The sequence below is a fragment of the Lycorma delicatula genome, chromosome 7 (assembly GCF_047948215.1).
Source record: "Lycorma delicatula isolate Av1 chromosome 7, ASM4794821v1, whole genome shotgun sequence".
NCBI lineage: Eukaryota > Metazoa > Arthropoda > Insecta > Hemiptera > Fulgoridae > Lycorma > Lycorma delicatula.
Window position 1 is genome coordinate 130,909,374 of NC_134461.1, and position 20,731 is coordinate 130,930,104.

The 20,731-nt window shown below is 29.8% G+C and overlaps 2 protein-coding genes across 3 annotated transcripts in view; one reads left to right on the forward strand and one right to left on the reverse strand.

The window, feature by feature from the left end:
• The window catches only part of LOC142327526 (ATP synthase subunit s, mitochondrial), an 86,919-nt gene extending 81,476 nt beyond the window's left edge, over positions 1-5,443 (reverse strand). The window contains exon 1 of the mRNA XM_075370662.1: positions 5,011-5,443. The gene's annotated coding sequence lies outside the window, so the exon portion shown is untranslated. The remainder of the gene's footprint in view (positions 1-5,010) is intronic.
• Positions 5,444-6,531: 1,088 nt separating this feature from the next.
• LOC142327510 (succinate dehydrogenase cytochrome b560 subunit, mitochondrial-like) lies at positions 6,532-19,474 on the forward strand. Of its 2 annotated transcripts, none has more exons than XM_075370637.1 (5): positions 6,532-6,665; positions 7,832-7,891; positions 7,982-8,178; positions 14,224-14,366; positions 18,811-19,474. In XM_075370637.1, the coding sequence occupies exons 1-5, from the start codon at positions 6,655-6,657 to the stop codon at positions 18,916-18,918; spliced, it is 519 nt and encodes a 172-aa protein (XP_075226752.1). In that variant the 5' UTR covers positions 6,532-6,654; the 3' UTR covers positions 18,919-19,474. The 2 variants fall into 2 exon arrangements, with proteins under 2 accessions (XP_075226752.1, XP_075226751.1); XM_075370636.1 differs by lacking the exon at positions 6,532-6,665 and adding an exon at positions 7,063-7,417.
• Positions 19,475-20,731: the final 1,257 nt, after the last annotated feature.

Here is a 20,731-nt window from a genome sequence, read left to right on the forward strand (position 1 = left end):
ACGGCATGTACTGCTTCAACTTAACCATCATAGCTGCTGAGGGGGCACCTATGGCTATATGTCCCTGGAAAAGACAGCAGCAGTGTCCAGCTCCTGTTTCTCTACTGCTTGAAATTGAAGATCCGTCAGTGTAGACATGAATCCACTCATCCTATGGAAATTCCTCATGGATGGTTTATACAGCTAGCTGCTTAAATTTGTTGTATGTAGACATGTTTTTTTGGTGTCAAATGGTTCTTGAGTTCATAGCGATCGAAGTAAGTGATTGAAGAAGACCTGGCTTATGCACAGGGGTGCAATGTCCACAAGTGGAATATCATATTTCCGTATAAGTTTTTCATATACAGTCCTCAGCCTAGAAGCAGCTTGCTGGTAGTTAGGCCATTGATGCTTATAGACACTCCTAAAATGGTCCCAGAATCTCAATGCTACCCTTTCTTGGTATGATTGTAGGGGCTCAATCTGAGTCTGTGCCTCCATGGCTGCAATAGGGGTAGAGTTAGCAGCGCCTGTGATTATCCTGATGGCCAAATTTTGAATGAGGTCGAGCTTGCTTAGTGTACTATACTAGCACATGTTTTATGTACAATGTGTAAGCAGTCTTGATTCTTGAAAACATCTTGATTTGCAGGCACCCCACCCTATGGCTGGCAGTCTTTAGTAGGCAGTGGGTTCTTTTTACTGCAATTTCCACACAGTGGTCCACATGGGGCTTCCACATTAAACATCAGTCAAGTTGAACCCCTAAATATTTGAATAGATAGCTTTCCTCCAGCACTATACCACTATACTGGATATGGATCTGTGATATTTTTGTCAAGAGAAAAGCTGAAAGGTGGTTTGTGATGTTTATTCATTGTCATATTCACCATTGTTCTAGTTTACCAGAGCCTTGTTTAAACATACCTCAAGTGATGAGATGGATCCACTGGTTCCCCAGAAAAGTAGAGGTCGCCTGCATAGAGTGCCTGGATGCCAGGCACGCTTATTAACCGCATTCAGGATCATATATCCTGCCATGGAATGTGAAATCTCTATGTGCAGTTGGGAATACTGGGATAGGAATGACTTGCCCACCTAGACAGGTTTTTCCAGTGATTCCTTGTTCGGCAAGTTTATGCAAAAAGAGATTCTGGAAAAGTATATAAAATTGAAGGAAATAAAATTTAATCCTTGGGTTAGCAAGAGGTTCTCGTGATCCCTTTAATGAAAGGGCCTAAGGAACTTAAGAATGGACAACAATAACATGGCTGCTAACAACTGATACTCTATTGGTTAATTTTTTCATCGCAACAGCAGTATTAGTTTTAATAAAATGCATGTAGTTAAACCACTAACAGAAATGTACTGTAACTTTTAATAATTTTTTAACATTACCTCCTGCATACAATAAAATAAATATTATTCTGAAAAAATTTATTTTTTCTATAATCACTTCTGTGATTGAGGGTAATCATGGTACATCAAACCAGGTGTCTGGATACTCCTGCTAGTATTTAGTATTTACATATAGTATTTAGTATTTACATATAGTGACAGCAAATTAAATATACTGCCATCAGTGATGATTTATAGATTAGTTCTGAACAATATGGTGACTCTATAAGGTGATCTAGTTTGTGTTTAATGTGAATGAGCCTTTTTTTTTTACATTAAATAAAGAGAAGTTATAGATATTTACATTGAAATTTGGTTTTAATCTGAATATCTATATGGATGTATAAAATCATAGAACTGTCTTCTGTATGGACGGAAAAGTCTGTGCTATGTTTCAACATTGACAAAGCCTTTTACTTCCCTCTGTAACAAATCTTTTTATCTGACTATTTTTTTCTCTGTATAGATAGAAATTCACATTGATTATTTTAATTTATCATATTTTGAGGACTATTTTACGGGAGGACCATCACTGGATCTCCAGTTGCGTGTGAAATTATTGAGACCTAGTTGTAGTGTGGTACTGTCTCAACTCGTGTGTATGGTGAACTTTTAATTCAACTGATTTTTATGTAACTTTGGTAAGTAAAAATAATGATGTAATGAAGCTTATTGTTCAGATCTCTAGTTTGATGAAAATGAACAGCACATGCAAGTTGACAAATTCACAAATCTGGATGGTAATATGAGAATATGTGCTTAACAAAAAAACCAGTGGGGGAATAATAGTTGAGTAGTTGAGACAAGGAAATATTAAATAATGTAGTGAAAGTTGGCATCTACCACAGTAATAAAAGTCTGTTCTCTATAAATTGGAACATTTGATTGTACTCAAACTAGATTTTTCAGGATGTTGTGTCAACTGCTTTGAATTCAAAGGTGATGCAAATTTGTGGAGATGTATTTCAGAGGAAGTTTGAAAACTGTAAATAAAAAATATGGCAGTATAAACAGCAATGTAATATTACAGACAGTAATTTAAAATGTGATTACACATAAAATGAATTTAAAAAGGCAGAATTTTCCATTAAATTTGTCATGGCAACATTGTGTATTAAGTATATGTATATGAAGTACATAGAAGTATTTATTATCAAGTATGTAGAAAGGCAGATAAGTGGGTAGGGGTCAGGGCATTTTATTGGGCTTCTGATGGAGAAATCACTTTTAATGGTCAATATAATTAGGATGCAGAGGGCAACAGGAAACAAATGTATTAAAGATCCTGATGGATTTCCCCATAAAAGCACATGGCCTGGCTTTGTTTGATGATGTAGAAGCATGTTAGAGATTTTCTATTTCTACATTGAAATTTCTATTAACAAGATAATGAGAATGTTATGTAAACATGAGTAAATAATTTATGTTTATTCAAACAATAATTAAGTCCATTGTGTGAGTGAATGTGATTGTGTAACAAAATTATTACTACAGTTTTTTTTTAGCAACTAAAATATTATTGTGTAAAACAGCATTCATTTAATTAGAAAATGACTGAGTAATCAAATGTCAGATTACCAAAACTGCTTACATTGTTTAATTTTCTAAATTTTTTCTACAAAGAGTATCCTCTTTGTAAATTATATATATATAAAATATATAAATCAGTGGTAAAGAGAAAGAAGAATAGAAAAAATAAAAATTTAGGCTATGGTGACAAAAGGACTATGGTGGAAATAAAAGGAAGGATGGCAAAGAAATTCCTATGTAGTAAAAGTCCCAATCTATAGGAAAGAGATCAGCCAAGTGCTGGTAATGTATGTATTTTGTATGGAAGTGAAGCATGGATGATGAACTGGATTGAGGTAAATGTGTACTTGAAGAAAAATCAAGATGTGGAAGTAATGAACAGAATTAAAAAAGAAAGAACACTTATGAAGGAAATAAACAAAAGAAAAGGAACAGTTTAGGACATGTGGTTAGAGGAAGTGGAATCTCAACAACTACATTGGAAGTTTCAGTAGAAGGAGAAAGTGAGGAAGAAGGATGAAGTTAATAAAGTGAAGACTGGAAATTACTAGGGGATGAAGAATAGAAATGGATGCAGACAGTGGTGGCATAAGGAACCTGCTGCCAGACAGAAACCAGATGATGTCTACAAATTGTAGTTTTTTAAAGAAACTTTTATACATATCTGTATCTGAATAACTCAGATAGTCACTGGAATGTTGAAAAATATTGCCTTGTTGTTGCAGTGGAATTTACAAAATGGATTGTGTATTCTTAAAGTTATATTTGACACTGTAACAACGGATCTCAGCATGGCAAGTTTTTGTCAAAACATCAGCAGTTTTATGGTATTTACAAAGATGGAAGTTCACATTGTGGAAGTACCAACAAGCAATTATTTATACTAATAATTCTTGAGTTGCTGTGGGAAAAAAAACTATACTAATTCTTGAGTTGCCATGAAATGAAAATTCTACAAAGTAATTGATTTTGAAATTTATAAATACAATATTTCCATATTTATATTTTCTAAATACTTGACTTCAGTTTATTATAATAAAAAATGCCATTACCATGAAGCTATAAAATACACTAGGTTAAAATACTAAATTGCAAAACAAAGTTAAACAAGAAACAATAAAATTTATAAAAGCACACATAATATTTAGGATATTTTACATAACATTTTAGGATTGTTTTGAACTTAAAATACACATTTCTTTTTTATCCTTCAATTTCATAATCATAACATCAGATGAACTTTTCATATACAGTGACTCACCTCTTTCAATTTTACTTTTTATAACTGTTGGATTACCCGTCTATTAATTCTTAATGTGCCTACAAGATGGTTGAACAATCATTTAGTTTTTGAGCAATTGAGTGATGTGTACTAGTTATCAGCATTCTTCTGAAGTGTAAATAATCTTTCATGAGCTCCATAACTCTTGATGACACAGATTGTTTACTAACTTCCTTTCCTGCAAATAGCTTGGCAGGTAACTGTACCCAGGTGACGGAAATATTTTAAAAAGCTTGATGCCATATTTGTGGCATCTTTTATATACTGTTGAAATTACAAAATACCCTTAAAGTTTAAAAAAAATTAATGTTTAAGTTTGCCTTAAAGTTTTTCACCATCCTATCAACTAGGCTATATTTTATACAAGCGGTCACCTGGAACAGCCGTTTGATTATCTGCAAAGCATAAGTTACTTAACAATAATTCAAATCAATTAAAGACTCATAATATCAGCCACCTTGCTAAGATACATTTCATCATTACAACAATAATCACTGATGGTTGGCAATTTTACTAAACTTGTACACATAACAATCCCAAGAAACTTGGGTTGATACAGGCAATGAAGAAATCAGGTTTAGGCAAGAATTTGTTTTTAAAACGAGTGCATCTCTTCTTTTGATTCGCATTATGATTTGTCTCTTGCATCAAACAGTTAATCAAATGATTATCCAAAAATAATAAGTCGATTGGAGTACAATGCATTAATTAATCGATAAATCCGGATTTATACTTATCATGTCATTAGCAAGATTATAAACAAAATTCTTATAATTATTGTCATCTCCCTATACAATATTTGAATAATTGTCATTACTTACGGTTACAGCGTTATTATTTATCATACGAAGATGACCTGCCTTCCGAATAATTTAATATTTGAGATATAAGTTTTCACTCATTTACAAAACATAAATTTACGTACATTTATTTACTAAATGTAAATGGATGGATTAACTTTAATCACTCCTTACTGTAAAGTAGTATGGACAAATGATAACCTCAAAAGAACCACCTGCCGGGTTGGTCTAGTGGTAAACGCGTCTTCACAAATCAGCTGATTTCGAAGTCGAGTCCAACGTTCAAATCATAATAAAGGCAGTTACTTTTATACGGATTTGAATACTAAATCGTGGATACCTGTGTTCTTTGGTGGTTGGGTTTCAATTAACCACACATCTCAGAAATGTCAACCTGAGACTGTACAAGACTGCACTTCACTTACACTCGTACATACCATCCTCATTCATCTTCAGAAGTAATACCCGACGGTGGTGCCCGGAGGCTAAACAGGAAAAATCCTCAAAACAACACACGTCAAGAACAGAGGCTGTATTAATAGAAAACACACATCACGGATGTGTTGCCAATTTAACTACAGAAATAATTGTAAAAATATGCTTAGAAATATATTGCTATGTATGATTTTTGAACTTTTAAAAAATCGGTTGGTTTTTCTAAAATAATTTTTGTATGGATCAAAATTCTCTAATGCTAACTGGTGGATTCAGAAAATAAAACTCAAAGCATTTCATCGTAAAACACGAAAAACGTGATCTGTAGATGGGACACTATTTCAAAAACTTTAATCCCTGTGCTGTATTTATGGGTCAAGTAGCAGAATTGGCAAAGTAGGTGTGTTCCATTTTTGGGACACAATTATGAGAAGTACAAAACCTAAAAATTGCAATGACAGTCAACCTGTAAAGTTGTCTTCTATATGTAGTAGTCATTCTCTGTTTGATTTATCGCTTCACATTTACAAGGACTGAATATTATTTTATTTAAAAAATTTTTTTGTAAACAAATTTTATTTAAAACAATTTTTTTTATAAAAATAAACAAAATTCCTTTGAACAAAACTAAGGACTTTTTTGAAAAGAAAAAACACGTTTGAGAAATTCTTTTAATAATTCTTGAATTTTGAAGACGCAAGCCGGGTGGTTGATCTTTTCTAATGGCAAAATCAAGCATACTAAGAATGTTCAAATGTCTGTTTCTAGGCATCGTCTCGGAAAATATTGGGTAATGTAATAGCATGAATCTTGACCATTACTATTTATAGAATTTTTCTTATTTCTAGGCATAACCACGGTCAAATTCAAAAATGTAAACAGTTCATCTATGTCGGTTGCTTTCCGTCGATGTAAATATGAATAAGCAAGATCAGTTTTGTTGTTGTATGCTTGTTTCATTAACTGTGTTCATTAATTTCTGGCGTTATTAGAGCTTTAACGAGAAGAAATATATCCTGGACACGAACGCGACGAATCTGACATTTTTACTAACAGAACTACACAACTTACACGCACGCACAGACACAAATGGGCCAGAAGCTAGTTTCTCTATTTCCAGCAGTTAGCTGCAACCTATCGATAGTGCTAGTAGATCTTAAAGCCGATAAAGTACAGCACATATTGGTGAAAGAATTATATTAGTCGCGTTAACACGATGATAGTACGTAAATGATGGTATCGTAAGTAAACAAAAACACTTATTACTACATACAAGGTTTGAAATCTCAACACCTTCGGGTGAAAGTAATCTTCGAAGTATTATGAAATATACAAATAATGGAAATTTATTTTTAAAAATTTTGATTTTAAGATGAAATTATCGCGTAATGCGATATTAACTTATACTGATTTTATTTTTTGTAAATCAGAAGAACTTTAAATTAATAAAAATATATCTGTATAATAAAAATCTCAGATTTCTTTAAAATATTTATTTGTTCCTCACTTTCCTAAAACATAATTTTAAAGATATTTTTAGATAACCTTTTTATCTCTCGCATATCTGTCACAGAAAGTTGCCTTTGTAAGTTCATATTTACAGGGGTTGCAGAAGTGGTCCATTGAAGTATTACGTGAAGCACACACAAATCGTGCTAAATTTTATTAAAAAAATATTTAATACCCTTCATTGGTAATCAGTTTTCATTGTATGCAGTTATAAATTTAGTGTACTTTATGTACGCCTGTGTTGACTGAACAACTGGCGACAATTTTTTTTTGAAGTCATTGTAATCCTGAGTGAGAAAAAAGAATGTGTATATAAATTGTTGAAGTGACCATTACTTTTATTGTTATGCAAGAATCTGTTTTATAAACTTAAAAAGAATAGTCTGTCTACTTTGCATACGTTTGGCAACACTGGTTGGTTTACGAAGGGTTATACGATATCGTAAGAACTGAAATTTACGAAAATGTCCTTGTATATTAGAGGGTAAGCTAGTGTTTTGAAAACATTTCTGTTGTTGAGAATATTTACATAATTTTATTTTACTGTTTATGGTGAATGCAATAATTGTTATTTTAGTATTCTTTGTAAAATTATTTTATTCAGGGTTATATTTTATGTTGAAGATTTTTAATTTATATCAGATTTATATGTTCATAGTTGGGTTTTATATTAATTCTGTTTAATTTTTATTAAATTCGTAAGTATAGACTTTTTAACAAACGCACATTTCAATACATTTTATGTGGGTTAAATACAAATTCTTTATTAGTAGGTATTCTCTAATTAGTCTATATCTGTATCTCGTTTTGTTTCTTATTGTAGAATTAGTGAGGATTTCTATTAATTTTTATTTGTTTCTTCAAGTAGTTTGTGTAATACATTTCTCATTTATTTCAGATTATCGAGTTTATCAAAATTAACCAGACCCAGTTTTTGTGGAATATCCGGTTTACAGCAGTAAGTATTTTTTAGACTTTTCTCTGTTCGTTTAATTTAATTATGCATGTTTTAATTCTTACCTCTGATACCTTATATGTTTATTTACAGATCAAGGTGTGTTGTTTTAAGACCCATCAAATCACAAAATGAATTACATGAAAGCTATGAAAACAAGAATGAGAGATTGGGACGACCGATGTCTCCACATGTCACCATTTACAAAATGCAGTTTCAGTCGTATTTGTCCATCTTTCACAGGATGACAGGATTGGTAACTTACGGTTACTTTTATTTTTTAGCTGCAGGTTAGTTGACAAAACTTAATTAAATTCACTGAATTTTGTCTTCAAGTAAATAAAAAGTAATTAATATCTAATTATTTTACAGATTAATTAACTGAACGATATCTAGGCATGTTATTCCAAACCCGTATTAATTTTTATTCAGTTAGTCTGAATCTAACTTTATCAAAAATGAGATATTCTTTTAATTTAATTTGGTGATTACTAAACCTACTGTCTTGTAAAAAATATATAACTTTTTATAAAAAAAAATATAACTTTTTTTATGAATGAAAATTTGAATTCACTTTTACATTGAAATAAGTAAATCTCACGTTCTTGTAACTATTATACATGTTTTTCTGATAAGAGGTTGTAAGATTACTTTCACAAAAATATAATGGTTGTTATAACTAATTTATTTATTTTGGTAATCTGAGCACTTTCTACGATCAATTTAAATTTCTTTTTGTGCTGTAATGTACCGCAGTATATATGCTTAGGATCAGAAGAATACAAAAACAAAATGTTGGAAACAGTGTTTGAACAGTGTAAGGTCTAAGTGTGCATCACATTATCAGTACTCTGGTCAACTAGCAATCAGATTTGTGTGAAAGGCGATCTGTTCAGTGGAGAAAGATTAGAGTTAAGTTCTGGAGAGAGAAGTAAGCCATAAACTTACTTTAATAGTTGTCAGAGTCAGCCATTGAAGATGATTGACTGCATTCTTTGCAAGGTAATAAATTATCTATTGTACACATGACTTAACAGTACAAAATGTGTAGTTTCTCTCTTGGTGACTATTTCCATTTAAACATAAATTTGGTCAAGTATCCAACAAGATAGTTTTAAGTATTCTCATACATTTATCCCTAACTTTCCTCTCCGTAAGTCTAACCTCTCTCCACAGATGAGGTCTCAAAAAACTCACGAAACTGATAGCTAATGACTAGTGTACTGTGATAATGGAGCAAAGAATTTGACCTTGCATGGGTCACCTCTATTCTGACATTTAGAGCTTATGTTTACCTGATCCTAAGTATATTACTATTAGTTGATGCGGTATCTGTTTCAAAATGGGCATATTTGGATTTTTTATGATAACTTATTTTTGGTTTAATGGCTCTGGAATATCGTCAAAAAAGATTATTTTGTTATGCGCAAATTGAAAAAGGTGTGCTTAAATTTTTATTAAACAAAATGTAAAAAAAATTGCAAAAATATCTTCTGTTTTTCAATTTTCCTAGATAATTATAACTTCATCTTAGAGAAAAGATTGAGAGAGAAAAAAGTTTTATTATTAAATTTTACACACAATATCAGGTGTAAATCGAAAAATATATTATTAATGCAAAAGTAACAATAACTGTAAAAAACTGATTTTTTTTTTTTTAATAAAAATTTAAGCACACCTTTTTCAACTGGCGCATAACAAAATTATCATTTCTAATTATAATTGAGAAGTATTAAAACAAAAATTAGTGATCATATAGAAAAATTTCAACTCAAAACGTATATCGCCTAGATTATATGGTATATTAAAGTATGAACAGAATTAAAGTTGATAAAGTATGAATTTCCTTTTTTCTTTATGTTTAGGTATACAATTAATTTTCTCCATGAATTTAGATTATGATGTATGAGAAATTTACTTAAGGTTTTCATTAAAATGCTATTATGTTTAATTATAACTAACCTTTATTAAAGGAAAAAAGAAAGTAAATCAAAATTCAGATCTTCTGTTCTTGGCATGTGACTTAATTCTATTTTATTTTAAAGAATGGAGCATTTTCTCAATTCAACTGGTTAGAAGCCTTATTCTTTACTGAATGGTTCAACTTAATTGATTACTTTTTAATTTTGTTGTAAATTTTGTTATCACCATTTTTGGTGATCCAGTTTTTAATTCCTTCTAACAGAATTTGTTTAAACAAAAAATGTCACTGTCTAAATTGGTTGTTGCTTTGTTTTGGATTATTTTTGTATAAATAAATTGGACTAAAACTAATTAAAAAAATATATATATTTACAGTCTTTAGAATCTAAAGCACATTACATCTTTCCCCGCATTAGATTTCCCTTTTTTTTTTTTTTATTAAGACAGGATTTTTAGCATTAGTTTTTCTTGAGGATATAGAATTTTTTGTTGTTGTGTTTAACATTAGTACTAAAAAATTAAAAAATTTCTTTAACAAAAAATATAACCGAGGCAAAAAAATTCAAAAGTAATAACTTTTAGGATTTTTAAATTTCACATTTATGAATTAGAAAGTATTAAAGAGTAAACAAATAAATCTTTTTTCTGACTGAAATGTAGAAATATATAAATCAAGTTAATGTAAGACAAATTATAAATATAAAAACATATTTTTATCTTTTATTTTATTTTGCTTGATGACATCGCCACATAAGCTTGAAGCTTGTGTGTGAGATACGAAAGTGGGATTTCTGTATGAAAAATGCCATGCCTGACCAGGATTTGAACTGGGACCACAGGCTGAAAGGCTGAGACAAACTTGTTCTTTTCTGAAAATAATTCTTCCAACCATTGAAAATAATTTCCAACCTCTTCTTGAGATTTGTTGTAGTATCTATAAAGTAATTGAAAACACTATATTGCAATCTATATTTCTTTGTTGATTATTGGAAATAAATATTATACTTATTAAAAAAATTAGTGTTGAGAATTCATTTTTTACTTTTATGGTTATCTTCATGAAAAATATTATAAGAAAAAGTTTTTAATTATGTAATGTTTTTGAGGTTACTTGTTCCATTAATTAAAAAAAAAAAAACACTATGAGCAAACAGTAATAAACTCCTTAGTCCCTGCTACACTTGTACAATAATTATGAATGAATATTTGTTTGTTTACCTCTAGAATGGGCACTGTATATAATCATAAAATTTGACATAGGAAAATTGTTTGGGTTATTAGATTTCTATTAAAATTGGAACCAAATTTTTTTATAAAATTACTGATTTTCAACAAAAGTTGAAAGATGAACTTTCACTAATCCTTGTTAATATTGTAGATATATATATATTTTTTAGTACCTTAACTTGAAATTTTATAGCAACCCTTTTTCAGGTTTTAATCTTTGTCAGGCTATAAGCGATTTTCATATGCTACAAATATTCATATCATATTCAGCAACATGATCTTTGAACTAAAGTGCAGAATTGATAATAAAAAAAGGTAACAAATTTGACCTCAACTATTGATGAAATTATATCTCCTTTCCTGGCTGAAAACGTGTGATATTCTATATTAAGCTTAGTATTGTAGTGGATCTTTGATACCTAGATTTTCATTTCTTTAATTTTGAAGTTCCTCGGTTCAAAAATGCTAAAAATAGGGTGTAATTGTATTTATATGTTTGCATATATTTTAGGATTGGTTGAACATGTTCACTCATGAAATTTAGAATGCTAGGTTGTTTGTATTTACCACATACCTCCACTAATTTTAGGAAAGTCAGCGGGTTAATTCGGTACTTACATATTAGTGCCACTCCAGCTACAGCTTTATTTAAAAACGAAGTAGTCAATCGGATTTCGGTGGAAAATGGGCCGATATAGAGTTTAACGTAGATTCAAAACAGTCTCTATTAATTTTAATAAATGGTTATTTTTTATATTTATTTATTTTATATAATTTAACCAAACTTAACCTACGCCTGCTAACCTTGACTAATTAACAGGAGTGTTTTGATTATTTAAATAATAAATAATTGCAAAATAATTACTGAATTTATTAAATAAATATTCAAAAAACTATGGTGTTAATTAGTCAAGGTTAGCGAGCGTAGGTTAAGTTTGGTTAAATTATATTTATAAAATAAATATAAATAACCATTTATTAAAATTAATAAAGAGACTGTTCATTTTCCACCGAAATCCGATTGACTACTTTGTTTTTAAATAAAGCTGTAACTGCGGTGGCGTTAATATGTAAGTATCGTTAATTCCCCATCAGTTAAGTATAGTAGAAAGGTTTCATAATATGAAATGTTTGCACTATTACCTGTGGTAGGTAAAATCATATTTTGGTTGATGATTTTTGCATATGCTAAAATAATAGCTTATTCTTTAAAATCTTATTTTCTTTGACATTAATGTCTTTAATCCTAAAAGAAATAAAAAATTGTATTTTATTTTCAGAAATAAAAAATATTGTATTTTATTTGTACATGTTTGTATACAGGTGTATCATGAAATACTCCTGGGAGTTTCATAACCTATTCTACTTGTGAAAATAATGGAAAAAGTTCATATAAACATATGATCTAAAATGCTTTGTTTGCGAGTTATGGCTAGTGAAAGATTTCGTTCTAATTTCAGCTACCCTGGTGAAATGAAGTCATACTGCAATTTATTTTTGACATTAATTAAGGGGCAGAATTAGTGATTTCTTATGGTTTTTGTCCTGAGAAATTGAATAAAGTAGATCCCAGAACCATATATGCAGTAGTTTTTGAGAAATTTGGGCAAGAAACCAATAAATTGGGGTACAAATTCTATTTTTTATGTTTGACTTGCTATAACTTTGTTGAATGGGTAATAAACACATATAATTTATAACAGAACTTGTAGAGAATTTAATTCTGAACAAAATAGTATAAGATAAGTTGAATAAAAGAAAACTTAAAAAAATTTGACTTTTATTTAGAAATAGGACATTACAACATTTGTCAGACAAATACATATGTAAACAAAAACCAGATCCTTTTTTGATGATCGAAAAATTAGTAAAACAAAATTTACTGTTAAAAAATTTTTTAAAAATTGAAAATTAACAATTGTAAAATCTAAATGGATAAATAAAAATTACTTATATTTTTATTTATGACAGAAATACAATATATTATTTGAAAAATTATTTCAAGGTTGACAAAAAATAGCAGCAGCCGATCAACAATGCACTATACTATATTAATGTTTAAATCCTTCTGTAAGGTATGTTAAGTATATTTGGTACTGTGAGCTGTACTGTGGTTTTCTGTTGATTTTAGTTTGAATGTGATTGTTTTGCAATTGAAGTACTGCCGTACTTATTTACAACAGAGGAATATGCTGATATGGTATTCATTTTAAGTAATGGTAATGCAATGCTACAGTAGAATAAGAAATACGTTTTCCGAATCGCAGGATTCCAGATCCCAAAATAATTAATGCGACTTTTTACAATCTTTGGGAAACAGGTTCACTGCCTAGAATTCATACCAGCTATGAATGATTTGTCCAACATGATGCTGTTATTGATTCATTTCAGGCATCAGTATAAGACTTTCTAAGCAGATCAGACTTTTGCGTTCGATGATTTGGAGGATAATAAAACAAGTTTTATCCTTATCATAAATAGCTAGTTCATCCTAAAAATCTACATCCAGGAAACTATCCACTTCGCTTTAAGTTCTGCAACTGGTGAAGTACAAATAGACAGGTATGTTTTGTTAACCGATGAGCCAAATTTCACTCAAGATGGCATTAACAACTTAAGCAACGAGCATGCATGCCTAGAACTAAATCCTGAAAGACAGCGCTGAAGAACTAAAAAAAGCAACAAAAGCAGTACTGAAATGTGCCAAGAAATATGTTGAAAATCATTTTTGAACATTGATTATAAACTGGTACATATAATGTACTTTGGTGTAGTATACGGTTTCTAAATAAAATTCAAATTTTTTTTAAGTTTTCTTTGTTTTATTCAACTTCTCTTACATCAGTTTGATCATAATTAAATTCTCTACAAGATTTTAAAAGTTTTATTTGTTACTTACTGTATGTCAAACATAAAAGAACAGGGTTTTTTTTACCCCAGTTTATTGGTTTTCACCCAGATTTTTCAAAAACTACTGCTGGTACAGTTTTGAGGCCTATTTTTTGGTCAAAAACCATAAAAAATCACTAATTCTGCCTTTTAATTAATGTCCTAAAAATTTCAGTACGGCCTCATTTCACTAGGGTAGCTGAAACCCACAAACGAATAATAGTAGAATAGTTTATGAAAGTCCTGAGAGAACTTTGTAATACACCTGTCTATTTAAAAATAATAATTTGTTTCAGGAACTTTCTTCTGTCCATTCACGTACCCAGAAGCTATCACTATGATTCAAGATGCGCATCTAAACCCAGTTTTAATTTATGGAGCTAAGTTTGTGCTAGCTTTTCCATTTGCATACCATTTTTCAAATGGTCTTAGACATCTGGTTAGTCATTTCAATTATTATTTATATGAATATTCATCTTACTTCTTGTACATTGCATGATTATTAATTTTTTCAGTGTGTTACACGAACTAAAATAATGGAAATTAAAGCACCGATCATATAAATAAAAGACGAAAAAAGGCTAATTTTATAGCTTTTTTTAAAATTTATTCCTCATAATATGAAATAATCTCTATACACAGTCCACTTTCATTTTTAGGTAGATTTCATAAGAAAGCTACCCATTGTAATGGGTACAATGATTTGACTTCCAGAAAATTTTGACATATCTTCACATTTCACATCCCCCAGAATCCAAAACCACAGTCAGCTCAAAAGTTTATATATAATTTATATATGTATTCACTTTGTGGATACTATAACTGCCGTAATTTTGTGCTGATCATTTTCAAATTGTTCCTTAAAAACAACTTGTCCCAAAATCTCGGTAAAGTTTGTTAACGGTCAAAATTGGAACATGGAGGTGGAAATGGGGGGGGGACTTTTTTGAAAAAACAAAATATCGCTACAAGTAAAATATTGAATTCATTTAAAGTTCGTACTATGGATAGGGATCTAAAATTTATCTAAGTAAGGTTTTCTGATATCACCAACTATTGGCCCAGTTGGTGAAAAAAATGGGGTTTCAAAGACAAAATAAACCATACCTTAATAGGCACAGTATCAAGTCTGTTTAAAGTGGTCGTTAGTTCTCTAAACATTACATAAAACTTTTCTCTGAAACAATTTTTGATATGACATACTCTTATGTCCACCAAAATGTCAGTAGTAAGAGGGCCTTGTCATATGCTAAACATGTGAAACATTTTTTCACATGCAACCATTGTCATATTGAGTAAATTTGAAGTTTTTCTTAACTTTAAGGTGGAAATTTTTTTATCCCCTACTTAGCACCATTGAAATCTACCTTAATTTTCTGTTGTGCCGAAAGGGATTTTTTTTAATTGGAATTGTATACATAATCATTTTTATTGAGGAGTTTTTAACACATTTTACCACAGAGAGGGGTTGCTTTACTGTGTTTTTTCAGACTCCATGTTTCATGACTCTCCTTGCCCCAAAAAATGCAACTTGAAAAAATTGCATGGATCAGTTCGGATGAATTTTAGCATAATGTTTTAATATATGGGATATTACATTTAATTTTAGTAATGCTTGGCTAAGATGATGGAGAAATGCAGTCACTGTAGGTTCCATATCTTAATTTTACTCTAAAAACAGAAAATTTTTTTGTATTAATAATCATCACTTAAAGAGGCTTATGAATCTCTTGATTGAAATTTTATGATTTTCGCAATCAAAGGGTTAGCAATCATACGTGGAAGAAAAGCACTAGTCAAAATTTTTTTTTTTAAAGCTAAGATGATTTGTTTTTTCTAGTTGTGTATATTATGAAGTTCTTTTTTTATATTAAGTGATCGTTATTTAATTGCCTCCTTTTTTATCATATCTATGAGAGCCATGTGTAAAGTTCTTCACCTGACAAAGAAAACTCAAGATTTCTCAGAAATTTTTATTTATTTTTTTAAAATAAGATGCAATTCTATACATTTAGACAGATGACTTTCCAACTTTTTATTGTTTTCTGTGTAATGTGTGATTTGTCCAGCTCTGTAAAATTAGCAGTTTTTACCGTGAATCTTCATAAAGCGAGCCATTTCTTCAGGTTTGGGAGGAAGTAATTGCTGGGAGGCAAATCTGGTGAATACAGTACATGTGGAAGAATTTAAAGCACTGTTCATGTAGTTTTGTGTCAGCAACCCAAGACGTGGTGCAGGTGCATTATCATGTGAAAGAACTTATTTTTAGAGAGATGTGGTTGTTTAGCTTGAATAGCAACCTTCAATCAATCCAACAGTGAATTGTAATACTGCCCAGTGATAGTCCTGCCTTTTTCCAGGTAGTCTATGAGTACCACACCATTTGAAACCCTAAAACCCATAGCCGTCATGTATTTTCTTCCAGGTGGAACTGTTTTTGCTTCTTTCAGTGCTTTCACCTGTTTGGAATGCTGTTTAATATCTGGCATGTAGGATGAATCCATGTTTCATCTATCATTATAAAGCATTGAAGAAACTCAGTGAATTGGCATTTAAATAAGTCTATATTTCCTCGAGATATGTTCAATCAAATGCATTTGGTCGACTGTTAACAGCACACATTGAATGGAAAGCTTTTTCATACCCAAAACAATGTGTAAAATGTAGTGCACACAATCTGTCAAAATGTTTGTAAAGATCAAATACCTTTAGTCAGCGATCATTTAATGTGCATTATGGATTTTTTTAAAGATTTCATAGCCTAGCAGTTTTTTGTTCCGAGCATTCATCTTGAATGGAAGAGTGGCCATGTTTAAATTCAGCACCCACTTATTTACAGCCCAAAACGAAGACGAAAAATTCTTTAAAATAGAATATAACTTTTAGTATGCCAATCGGGGTTAAACATTTTTACTGTTACTTTATAACAGTAAAATTTCAGTTTTATCCATCTTTCAGAAAATGCCAAAAACTTGTTTGATTTACTTGATTGCTGCAAATAAGCAACTATATTACAGCATGTCATCTGTAGGATCATACTTGACAAATGTAGTCATTTGGTTATACTTGCACCATTTCTGTGCCAGGCCTAAGAACTTTCCAAATGACCGTAGTGTATTTTCAATTTTCAATTCCAATAGTTTATTAGGGAATTTTTCATCATTGTGTATGACAATATAACTCTACAGTAATTTTTATCGTTAGTTTTGTGTTAAGCAATTTTTTTTCAGCAGTAATTCTTGGTTTTAACCATTCTAGTGGATGCTACTTTTATGTAAATATTTGAAATTTTTTCCATCACATTGATTTTCTTTAATTTTTGACAAAAACATTGTTGCTTGCAAGATTATCTATTTAAGAAAATCAGTTAAACCATGCTGGTTTTCAATCTTTTATAAAATATATATTAAATTTTAAAACAAATTAGTTGTTGAAAAATACTACAAAATAAAAAAATAGTTGAAAAAAAAGTATTTTTTTCACGATTGAAATTGCATTATTTAATGCATTGTAATTCACAAGAACTTCAGCCCCAAATTGAACTTTTTTCCAGCCAATAGATTGAAAAGAGTCCCCAAGTTTGAGCCAAACACACCAAATTACTTAAATTCCAAGCTCATTAACTCATCCCAAAATGGGATCAATGGTTTACAATGACAACTCATTTGTAGAGGTGATATAAAACATATAACAATTTTCCCAAAAATGTTTTTCAAAAAAGTTGTTACAAAAAATCTTTTGTCTATTAAAATATTTTCCCCAATTTCTGTCTGAAGGTTAAATGAAGCCATACTGAAATTCTTGGAATCCTTATTAAGAAACAAATTTGATGGTTTTATATCATTTGAGATCAATAGTTAAATTTATTTAATTAATTTTTTTTGGAATCTCTCTTTTATTTTCCCCTGTACGCACATAATAGTGTTTATTTTCATTATGTCAAACTTTAATTTTTTAAATACTTTCATTTAATTTATTTTTTGGTTTTATTTCACCCATTTCACAGTTTGTTTATACACTGTAAATACTATTAATTTTGGTTTTCATTTTTTTGTGTTATGCATGGGAAAACAATAAAATACACAATTTGCAACAGATTGCACGGAATACAAATAACCTTAATAGTCATTTATATGTAATAAAACTTTCAAAAGCAATTTGGTACCGAAAGGCAACTAAAATAATTCAGGATATTTTAGGTTACACATTTATCACAGCTCAGATATGATCTTAAGAGAAAAATTTCATAAAATTGAATTTATTATTTATTAACTCAGATTATTATGTTTTTTAATATGTGAAATTAGAAACAGATTTAGTTTCCGTTTTTCATCTGATATGACTACAAAATTATTTAATGTAATCAAAGCAGATCAAAACTACTCATGATCATGACTGCCCAGAATGTTAGCTGCAAGAATTTGGATATAGCACACATTGTTAACAAAGAAAGTTGAATTATATTATCTTCCTGATCTTTGAAATAATAAATAAAATTAATTTTATACTGATTTATAATAGATATTTCAATTTGAAATAATTTGAGATTACATAATAAATAATTATCCAGAAAACTAACTGTAAATAAATGAAGGTGTTGTTTGGATTATGACCTTTGTTGGCTAAGAATATTACCCCTTGTGGATATATCAGAAGGATACCTGTTGCAGTATATGATATTAAAGATCAAGTAGACCATCAAAGATAAATGAAATTATACAATTAAAAATTGAAATTGATCCAAAGAAACCAATTAAATTGATATCAATCTAGTTACTGTAACAGTTAACGCTGTTTAAAATAAATTTTTTTCTACATTTTAAATTGTGATCATTAATTTATAATTGAAAAAAATGTTTATTTATATGATATTTTGTTTTCAGATTTGGGATGCTACAGCAAAATTTTTAACAATACCTGGTGTGTTTTCATCTGGGTATGCTGTGCTGGGATTAGCTACTCTCTTTACTTTGTACTTATTATCATTGTAATACTATTAAATGTTTTTACCTGACTGTTATTTTAGAGTATTTAGATTTCATAATGAATAAAAATTTAATAAAGTATATGTATATATAAACCAGGTTTACATGACCAGCTTGAAGTTTAGTCTTGAAATTAACTTTTTTTGGTCATTTATAAAAAAATATTTATTTAATTTTGTAAATAAAATTATTTCTGCAGCTGTTTGTACTTTATTGTTGCTATTAGATTCATTTTTATGAGTATTGTTAATACATATGTACATACATTCAATACTATAAATAAAATTACATAAAAATATATTATTATCAGTTATGTAGTATTGTAGATAAATCACTCAGAAATAGATGTAAATATATCATTTCAGTCACTTTTTTCCATTAATAAAATGTTTGTGATATAAGCGTCTTAAATTACTTAAATGTTTATATAAGGTTCTATTAGCAATTACCTGATCAAAAAATGAAAACATTTTGATAAAAAAAAGTTATATAACAAAGATGTTCAGATAGGATTTATAATTTTGAAGTAAATTGGAATAATAAATTTTATTTCTTAGGATGATCTGATTATATTATTTATGTCTGTATCATTCCAGGATACTGTTTGAATGTTGGTTTATGCAGTTTAATTAATTTGTACTGTTCACATTTATGTATACGCTCTGTATGGAACATTTTTACTTTAGCGGCATTGTAAATTAAGTGACTTGCTGATATTTTTTTTGCTTACTTTCTCTTATTAGGTTTTTTATAGATAAGAAGCATTGTCAATTGCTAACTTAGGCCAAGGTGGAAATTAGGGATCAGTTATGTTTTAATCCATTTTTCACATTTTTGAAAATTAATATTGTGTTAATTCTATATGCAGATCTGATTTTAATATTAATAGAGCACTAGTAATGCTCCCAGTTTCTCTACCTAATATAAAGTTTCATAAGCCTTTTATTAATACATTTTTTTTTATTACCCTTATTTGTCCTGCTTAACCACACAAAAACGTTTCTGTGAGAAATGAATTTACATCTCATAAAGCATAATCTCACCTGCACTGCGCAGTGCAGGTGAGGAAGCGATTGATAGATTATACAAACTGGTGTGTAACATTTATGAAAAAGGGGAATTTCCGTCAGACTTCAAAAAAAGTGTTATAGTAATGATACCAAAGAAAACAGGGGCAGATAAATGTGAAGAATACAGAACAATTAGTTTAACTAGTCATGCATAAAAAATCTTAACTACAATTCTATACAGAAGAATTGATAGGAGAGTGGAAGAAGTGTTAGGAGAAGACCGATTTGGTTTCAGGAAAATTATAGCGACAAGGGAAGCAATTTTAGGCCTCAGATTAATAGTAGAAGGAAGATTAAAGAAAAACAAACCGACATACTTGGCGTTTATAGATATATCTAGAAAAGGCATTCGATAACGTAGACTGGAATAGAATGTTCAGCATTTAAAAAAAATTAGGGTTCAAATACAGAGATAGAAGAACAATTGCTAACATGTACAGGAACCAAACGGCAACAGTAACAATTGAAGAACATAAGAAAGAAGCCGTAATAAGAAAGGGAGTCTGACAAGGATGTTCCCTATCTCCGTTACTTTTTAATCTTTACATGGAACTAGCAGTTAATGATGTTAAAGAAAAATTTAGATTCGGAGTAACAGTACAAGGTGAAAAGATAAAGATGCTACGATTTGCTGACGATATAGTAATTCTAGCCGAGAGTAAAAAGGATTCAGAAGAAACAATGAACCGCATAGATGAAGTCCTACGCAAGAACGTGAAAATAAACAAGAACAAAACAAAAGTAATGAA